The 9,131-nt window shown below is 50.4% G+C and overlaps 1 protein-coding gene across 2 annotated transcripts; it reads left to right on the top strand.

Moving 5' to 3' along the window:
* Positions 1–300: 300 nt before the first annotated feature.
* Positions 301–3,717, top strand: LOC136302523 (histone H3-like centromeric protein A). Of its 2 annotated transcripts, XM_066205995.1 has the most exons (5): positions 301–327; positions 444–571; positions 1,118–1,209; positions 2,366–2,443; positions 3,084–3,717. In XM_066205995.1, exons 2-5 carry the CDS (start codon positions 496–498, stop codon positions 3,216–3,218), a joined length of 381 nt encoding a protein of 126 aa, XP_066062092.1. In that variant the 5' UTR covers positions 301–327; positions 444–495; the 3' UTR covers positions 3,219–3,717. The 2 variants fall into 2 exon arrangements, with proteins under 2 accessions (XP_066062092.1, XP_066062091.1); XM_066205994.1 differs by lacking the exon at positions 301–327 and having other exon boundaries at positions 339–571.
* The last annotated feature ends 5,414 nt before the right edge of the window (positions 3,718–9,131 follow it).

Raw genomic sequence — 9,131 nt, 5'->3', positions numbered from 1 at the left:
TATGGTGGGGGACTGGCATCACACTGGGATCATTCTGGGAGTACCTGGAACCACGTGGATAACCGGGAGCAACGGGAACTACACTGGGAGTGACTGGGATCACACTGGGACGATAACCGAGACTCCGCTGGGAGCGCCAAGGCGCGAGGTGCCCAGGGCGGGGCCATGCAGATTTATGCTAATGAGCCCACGGCTGCTGCGGCACCATCGAGTCGCGGCGCCCGGTGGGGCAGAGCGGTGGCGCGCCCCGATTGGCGCGTGGGAGGAAGTGACGTCAGGAGCGGCGTGGCGCGGCGGGAGATTTGAACGGCGCGGTGGATCCCGAGCGTGAGGTCCCGGGCGGGGAGCGGGAGGACTCGGGGGGCCCCGGGGGTGGCGTGGGGGGCCCCGGACACCGGGGTCCGCCCTGACCCCCCCTTCCCCCTCCGCCTGGTCCCCTCCAGCCCTGCCGGACGCCTGGAATCGCCCTGACCCCGCGGTGGACTCGGCTGCACCATGCCCCGCCCCAAGCCCACCCCAAGACGGCGCGGCCGCCCCGCAAGCCCCCCACCGCCCCGGCCGCGGGCACGCAGTGAGTGAGGGGACGAGGACTCCCCTTATAGACACCCCCTCTGGACCTCCCACGTCGAGGCCCCTTTTAGACCCCCCTCCAGAGCTCTTATGGACCCCACTATAGAGCTCCCCTTATAAACCCTCCCCCGCCCCCCACCTGTACCCTATATACCTGTATACCTGTGCCCTATATACCCCTGCCATCACCCATAGTCACCCCACACTCCCTCTCCCCTATAGCTCCCTATACCCTGTGCCCTATAACCCCCGTACTCCCTGCCTCCTGTAGCTCCCCTGTATCGGCCATCACTGTAGCTCCCTATAGATCCCTCATGCACGCAATGTCCCCCCAGACCTTAGAGATCCCTTATAACCCCCCCAGCTTTCCCCTGTCCCCCCGGCCCTCATAGCCCCCACTCCTTAGATCCCCTATAGGCCCCTGTGTCCTCTCAGGCCCTTTAGATCTCCTATACCCCCCATGTTCTCTCAGAGCCCCCCATCTGTGCCCCCCAGGCCAAATAGATCCCCTAAAGCCCGTACAGACTCCCATCCAATGCTCCCCCAGGGCGCCGCCCGGGTCAGGGAGCACTGCAGGAGATCCGCAGGTACCAGAGCAGCACCTGCCTGCTGCTGCGCCCCGGCCCCTTCGCCTGCCTGGTGAGAACCCCCCACATCCCAAAATGAACACTCCTGCACCCCAAAATCCCCGGACACCCCAATTTCCCTGATGGAACCTCCCCAGCACCCCCCATGGACTCCCAAACTTCCCTGGGACCACACAGATCATCTCAGATACCCATAAGATCTACTTGGGGACCCCCAAACCCCTCCAGGACCCCCCCAAATCTACCTCAGGACCTCCAGCATTCTCTGGTATCACTCAAACCACTCTGGATCCCTTCTCCTGGGATCCCCAAATCCATCTCAGGACACCCTAGATCAACCCTCTTGGGCTCTGCAACCTCTCCCAGAACCTTCCAATCCACCCTGGGATCCTTCAGCTCCCCACAGGACTCCCCCAAATACCCACTGGGACCCTTCAAAAAAATTTTAGGACCAAAATCCAAGCCCCAAATCTACCCTGGGACCCCTGAAATCCAACCTGGAACCCTCCAGTCTCCCCTTCGGCCCCATCCCAAACACCCATTGGGACCTTCCAACCCCCTCCAGACCCACCAAGTCACCCCCCAGAAACCCAAATCACTCCCTGGGACTTCTCAGGACCACTCCCTTCCCCCCAGGGTCCCCCCTCAACTCTGTTCCAACCCTCCCCATGTCCTTGTCCTCCCCATCCTTGTGACATGGTGGGCCTGTCCTCCCCCAACATCCTTGCATATCTCCCAATGTCCTTCTGTGGTTCTAGACATCCTTGTGTCCCGTAACCTTCAGAGGCTGCATGGGTTGGGTGTTCCCTGTGCCCCGCCCTCTGTGCTGGCACTGTCCCCCCTGTCCCATCGGGGTGTCCCCTCCCCAGGAGAGTGTCCACATGTTCCCATGGCCAAGGGTATTCCCAAGATGTTCCCAGAGTGGGGTGTCCCCCCTGCCTCCCACCTGGGGTCTCTGCAGGGTGTCCCCATCATGATGGGGACATCCCTCCTCCCCCACTCCCCAGTGTATCCCCAGATGTTCCTGTCCCCAGCATTCCTGCCCCTGGAATGTCCCCAAGACAGTGTCTCCATGTCACCAGGGTGGTGGCCCCAGCCCGGGTTATCCCCAATGCCCCCACATCCCCTCCATATTGTCCTGATGTCCCTCCACTCCCTGTGACCCCGATGCCCCCATGTACCCCCTCCACATCCCCTCCCTGCTGCAGGTGCAGGAGCTCTGCCTGCTCTTCACCCGCGGGGTGGATTACCACTGGCAGCGCATGGCCCTGCTGGCCCTGCGGGAGGTAGGGGTTGGGGGGCTCAGGCGTGCTGGAGGGAGGGGGGTCACAGAGGGGCTGGAGGGATTCTATGGTTGCTCTGGGGGTGTCCAGGGGGCTTAGGGGGGTGGGGAAGGGGGCTGAGGGGGATCTCATGGGTGGTGAAAAGGTTTCCATGAGGATTGGGGTTCTGTGGATGCTTGCAGGGGGGTCTGTGGGTGCTGGGGGTTCTCTGGGGGACTGGGGAGGTCCAGGAAGGTCTCTTTGGGTGCTTGGATGGGGCTGAGAGGTTTGTTGGGGGTATCTGATGGGAGCTGAGGGGGAGTCTATGGGGGTCTCCATGGGCTGGGGGAGGTCAATGGGTTCTGGACAGGATTTCATGGATGTTGAGAGGGTCCCTGGGAGACCTCTGGGTGCTGGGGGGGGGGGTCCCTTATTTTTGGGTTCTGTTGGGGAATGGGGATGGGTCACTTGGTGTTGGTCCCCCATCACACGTTTACAGGCACACATTTACAGGTTTCAGTACCCCCAGTCGCCCGTGGGTGGGTTTGGAAGGACCCTGACCCCTGGGGGTGTGTTTTGGGGGGTTGCTGCCCCCAGGGGGTGCTGTGAGGGTTGGGGTATGCTGGGGGGTTTTGCAGACCCTCCCTCAGGTTTTGGGACACAGGCAGCAGAGGCCTTCCTTGTGCGGCTGCTGGAAGACGGATACCTGTGCTCGCTGCACGCCCGCCGAGTCACCCTGTTCCCCAAAGACCTGCAGCTTGCCCGGCGCCTGCGCGGGCTGGAGCAGGGGGGCATCTGAATGGGACCCTCCTGAGCCCCTGCAGAGACCCAACCCCCCAGAGCCCTGTACTGGGACCCCCACCCTGGAGCTCTCTCCTGACAATCTCACACCCTAAACTTACTGGGACCTCCTATGGGACCCTCTAAGCCCCCCAAACCTCAGGGACCCCAAATATCCCCCCTAAAATCCCAGCCCCGCCCCCACCCACCTGGTTTGGGATACCCCCTGTTTTGGGGTCCTCTCAGCCCTCTTTTTCCCCAGACGTGCTGGTGCTGAGTTTGCTGGGGAATATTTTTGTTACTGAACCTTCAAATAAAGTTAACTCAAATTGTGGACAGGATGGAAAATTGCTTTGACTAAACCCCACTCTCTAATGACCCTATAAGCAGCAGTACATCTGATGATGAGGAAATCACATTACAAACCCTATTTAAAGATAAAACCTTCGATGATAGTCAGGGTCTGTGTGGAAAACACTAAAAGTAAAAAGGATTTTTAGGAGCTGAAAAAGCAGGCCTCAAGCAGAAAAAGCTGAGAACTCAGCATCTGCTGCAACTGAAAAGTTTGAAATTAGAATCTAAGATACAGTAGTAGAGCAAACAAGGACATGGGAAACAAAAGCTGAGTTTCTAGGTTTGGCTTGAATAAATCTTAGCACTGCAGAAAATGTATGCCTGACTAGATAGTAGAAGGTCTTAAGCTTAGTAAGGGTATTGTGAATTTTTAATAGAAAAGCATACAAGCAAGCATTGTTCAAAGCAGGTGTCCATGTGCTATAATTGATTGGCTAAACTGTCTGTAAGCTTTAGCAGTAGACTATTGGCTGAAAAGTTTTTAAGATGCTCTGTAACAAAGAAATTTGTGGCTGCTGCAGGCAGGCAGTGAGCTGTTGCTTTTTCCCAATTGTCTCTACCCCTGTAATGAGACTGACGCTTCACTAAAGATTGAGAACAGCTACCCCAGCAGTCCCATCCCGTTCCTGCCTTCGCCAACACACATCTGAAAAATGTTACTAAAACAGTGTGGTACAGCAGCCAAGATAGCAACTTTCAGGGAAAGTATAGCAGACTTACATGGGAATTGGAAACTGGTTATGTTTGGAGAGTACCTCTGACAGGGGTGATTGAATCATTTGTCTGAGGCAGAGGCCCATGGCTTCTGGGGGCCAGAAGTATTTTTAATGGTGGGTGACTAGAGAAAACTGTGGTTTTTAACTCAGAGTACTGCCTATTGGGCAGGAGGTTGGATCCATTAGAGAGGCGTGATTTGCTTAGGATCAAGACCCCAGCCATAGATCACAGGACAGAGAGTGTACAGAAGGCAGCATGTTTGCAACTAATGAAAGACGGATGTTCCAGGACAGCCCTCACCTACATCACTGGTTATCCAAGTGTGTGGCTCCCATGGTTAGAGTTTTGCTGGACATGATAAAACACTGTGGCAGAATTACAGGGTCACTTAAGGCAAGTGTTGACCCCAAGAGAGGAAGACAAAGGGAAAAGACCTTTAATATGGGGAGAGAGATCATAGGGGCTAATTAGCTATGGCAGAAGGATGGGTTTCACTGATTGATTAGTAAACAGAACACAATCAGGAGATTGGAATCACAGCAAGGAAGCAGACTGCCCAAAAGGGGGCAGCAGGGTCCCAGTGCTCGATGGAATGCAGTGTAAGCGAAAGGCTTGCAGAAAGGAATTTCTCAGGAAGTGATAAATTATCCACTGCTTCTCTGGAGAATGTAGTGCCTGGAATGGAGTACGTGGGGAAAAGGAAAGTTGCATTCCTTTGCCACAGGCAGGATAAAGATGTTGATGTGGGAGTTGGAACTTCTGAGAGACCTATCATTACTGTGGCCCCACAGGCCAATGTTAACTGGAGTCTTAAAAACAACTTTCACCACCCTCAGTAAGTGAGCTGGGGGGTGGTGGCTGCAAACATTTAAGGAGGCTCACCAAAAATAAAACTGACACAGAAAATGAGGTATCAAAGTCATCACTGGCTTCTGAGATGGAGACAGGAGAAAAAACTGAGAATCCAAGTTGATAAACTTATAACTGAGAAAGATCATCTTAGGAACCTATTTGCTTCAGCAGAGTGTAAAGAAAGACAATTTTTTGAGAATTTGAATAGGGAAAATTATAGAACAGAGAAACAAGATCTGAGAGATGAAATAGTATGAAAGCAGCTGAATTATCTGCTACTGAGAACAGCTGCAGAAACAGTTTCAGGAAGAAAAGATGAAAACTGAAAGAAAAGGCAAATGTGATGCTAAAGCAAGCTACCAATTCACCCTGTATTGTACAGAGTTCGTTCAGGTGGCTGATTTGCAAAAGCATTCCAGGCACAAACCAAGTGAGACTGAAATCCAACAAGTGGAATCCTATCAATACATATGTACTAATGATCCATACATCCAGATTCCAGTTGGTTCTTGTCAACAATTAATTACATTTCTAATAGATACAGGAGCACAACACTCAGTGCTAATGAAGCTGGATGCCAAGAAGCTGGGTGTATGACCCAGATGCCAAGAGTGATAATCACTGAAGTAAATGGAGCAAATGTTATCTGCCAAGTTGCTAAGGTTAATTTATGGCTCCTGGATGAGAAGTGGATATTGGCTACTTGCTTTCCAATCAAAGATCACAATGACAATATTTGGGGTTTTGATGTTCTGAATGATCAAATCTGTTGTCTGCCTTATGGCAGTGAGTCAATGTTAATGTCTGAACATTAGCCTGAACCCTAAAAGGAGTCCAGAGACTGTGCTGACTCCACGTGGCACCTGCACTCCCTGATCCAAGGACTGCTAGTGTATCCCAGTGCTGGATTTTTGCTGCAGGGAGAAGTGGAATTTCTAAGTTCTGGCCAATTTGGCCTCAGTAAAAGCTGAAGTACCCAATACTGCAAACCTGACAGCCACAATATAAGGACCTGTGTGCTTGGACATTGATGGAGTGGTGATAGATTTAGAGAAAAAAGGTACTATCACTCAGTCACACTCCTATCTCTCCTGTCTGAGAAAGTGGCCAGTGATCATTTTAACACACTCGTCTCATAGATGTTTGCCAGTGTTTAGCCAATGTTTGCTGTTGGCATTGCCATTATGTCACAGATGACAAAATATTCTGAGTTGAAAGGGACCCACAAGGATTATCAAGTCCAGCTGTTAAGTAAATGGGCCATACAGAGACTGAACCAATAACTGTGGTGTTATGAGCACCATGCTCAGACCAACTGAGCCAGTCTCAGGGTCTGGCTCATGAAAGAGCCAAACAGACAGTTGTGGCTTATGGTTTGTTACAGGCAGTTGAATGCCAATACCACATCTACAATCACTGCTGTACTAAACTTTGCGGAACTGATAACTCAAATTAGGAGAGCAACCTACCCATGGAGGGCAACTCAAATTGCAGGAGACCCCCCTGAAAACATGGGAAGCAGCAACAGTGGTGGGCAAGCACTTCATAAAGTAGAAGTTGAGATTCCTCCTGAGGAATGTCAAGGCCTAACATCATGAAAGACCAAAGAAATATTCACTATTCAACTCAACTGCATTTAAAGAGATGGAACAGAGATTCTGAGTGGGAAAAAAGACTTTCGTCATTAGTCTGAATGATTAAACAACTTGAGCCACTAAGGGGTAATCTGTCCAGGGTAACTGCAGAAATTCATCCTGCTTTTTCCTTCCAGGAATGGTATCAGTAATGATTCCAGCACACCCCCACTGAAGATCAAGTTAACCATCGAAGGACAACTTATCCTTCTTGCAGAAGCAATCACTGCCAGCAGGAACCAAATTTGGTTCACACATTAACAAGCTGAACCTACAGGGTGGAGTCACTTCTTTTATTTAAGCTAATAAGTATGGTAACTTAGTACATGCATTCTACATCACAAATGCTTTTCAGATGTAAGTGCAATTAATTGAATATGTCCAGGGATTTTACCCATTACCCAAATTAGATAACTCTTCCAATATTATGTCCAAGGATTGCTCCCACCAAAAAGGTGCCATGATAGAGAGTTCTTGGTTGGCCTTTACCTCCCCTGTGCAGCCTCTCATCAGTACTGCAAACACGGGGGCTACATGCTCTCCTTTCTATCGAAAAGAACTCTCATTTTCATCCAGGAGCTTATCATTCAAATGTGAATACCACCTCTGATATTACATATGCCCAAGGATTAATCTCATACAAAAGCTACCAGGTCAGAAAGCTTTCATTGATCTTTACCACCCTAGGGCAGCCTCTAGCCACTGCACCTAAACCACTGGGGCTACATGCTTTCCTTCCCATGGTAAAGCACTCTCATTTTCTTTCAGGAGCTCTGTCCATTGGAGGTAAAAGCCAGCAAGACCTGTCTGTCCACATTTTGTATGAGAGCAATCCTTGGATATATTCAGTACTGGAGGTGGTATCCAAATTTCAGTGGTGAGCTCCTTAAAGATGATTGAATCACTTTTACAGGGGAAGGAAAACACCTAGACCCAGGGTTCAAAGTGCAGATTACATGCTGCCCCAGCGAGGTAGAGTCCAGCAACAGTTTTCTGGCCTGACACATATTGTGTGGGAGCAATCCTTGGATATATTTAATGTTGGAATGTTGTATCCAAAGTAAGGTGGTGGACTCCTGAGGAGGATTAAAGTGCTTTTCCATGGGAAGGAAAGGACATAACCCACTGTTTCTTGTGCAGATATGCTTCCCAGGGGAGGTAAAGACCACGAAGACATTTCGGCCCTGGATCATTTTGTGTTAGATAATCATTGTATGTATTCCATATTGGAGTGTGGCTCCAAATGCTGCAACTGTGCTCCTGAACATTATGTGTTTGCCTACCTTTCCTTGGGAAGGCAAACACATAATCCTGCTGCTGATGTTCAGATGACTGCAAAGTGAAGGTAAACTACAGCAACAACTTTCTGTTCTCACATTTTTTGTGTGGGAGCAATCCTTACACATTCAGTATTGGAGCTTGAATCCAAATGTCAGAAGTCAGGCCCTGAATGACAGTACCTTCCTTAGAAAAGTGAAACTCCCAGTACTAATGTTGGTGCTGCAGATGATTATTTGCCCAGCAGACAGACATGCCAGCAAGACCTTTCTGTCGTGGAGCCTTTGTTTGGGAGCAATCCTTGGACATACTCAGTATTGGAGGTGGTACACAAAACTGTGTATTTGACCCCTGAAATGGAATGACACTTCTTTTACATGGGAAGGAAACCAGCTAGCCACAGATTATAAAGTGGAAAGGGGGGGGAAATGCCAGCAAGACTTTTCTGCCCCAGTCTGTTTGATGTGAGAGCAGTCCCTTGATTGAATACTGAAACTCAGCTCCAAACGCCAGAAGTAGGTTCTTCAGTATGAATCAGTGCCTATTCTTGTGAAGGGAAACACCATGTCTGACTGACAGTACAGTAGATGATCATCTGCCAGGTGGAGGTGAAGGCCAGCAAAATGTTTTTGTCCTGAAACACTGTGACTAGTGATTTATTTTCCAAGGAAAAGCAGTGTCATTCCATTTCAGGAGCACATATGAGAAATTTGGAAACCACCTCTAGTAATGAATATGTCCAAGGATTGCTCCAATAGAATAGGTGCCTGGAGAGGTAAGTCTTGCTTGCCTTTTCCTTTCCTGGGCAGACAATCATCTGCAGCACCAACAGTAGGACTAGGTGTTTCTCCTCCCAAGGAAACGTTCTTTCATTCCCTCTCTGAGCCTAACCTCCTAAATTTGGTGCCAAGCTCAAAATCTGGATCCATCCAAGGACTGCTCCCACACAAAATATTCCAGGACAGAAAGGTCTTTACCTCCCCTGGGCAGCCTTTCATCTGCCCCTGAAACACTGGTTACCTGAGGCATCATGGGCCCACTGAGCCAGAAATAACTCACCTTTGTGTGGCCAGTCCAGACCCGAGACACTTTAATCC

This window comes from Chamaea fasciata, unplaced genomic scaffold (genome assembly GCF_029207755.1).
Source record: "Chamaea fasciata isolate MVZ Bird 193981 ecotype frontalis unplaced genomic scaffold, bChaFas1.0.hap1 SCAF_29, whole genome shotgun sequence".
NCBI classification, from domain to species: Eukaryota; Metazoa; Chordata; class Aves; order Passeriformes; family Sylviidae; genus Chamaea; species Chamaea fasciata.
Note: the sequence above shows the minus strand (reverse complement) of the source record. Positions and strands in the feature narration are given on the sequence as shown.

Excerpts from the sequence above, each read along its gene's own strand:
- LOC136302523 (XM_066205995.1), top strand. The coding sequence starts at position 496 with ATGCCCCGCCCCAAGCCCACCCCAAGACGGCGCGGCCGCCCCGCAAGC. Across the intron at positions 572-1,117 it reads GCCCCGGCCGCGGGCACGCA|GGCGCCGCCCGGGTCAGGGA; the intron begins GTGAGTGAGGGG and ends ATGCTCCCCCAG. Across the intron at positions 2,444-3,083 it reads CCCTGCTGGCCCTGCGGGAG|GCAGCAGAGGCCTTCCTTGT; the intron begins GTAGGGGTTGGG and ends TTTGGGACACAG.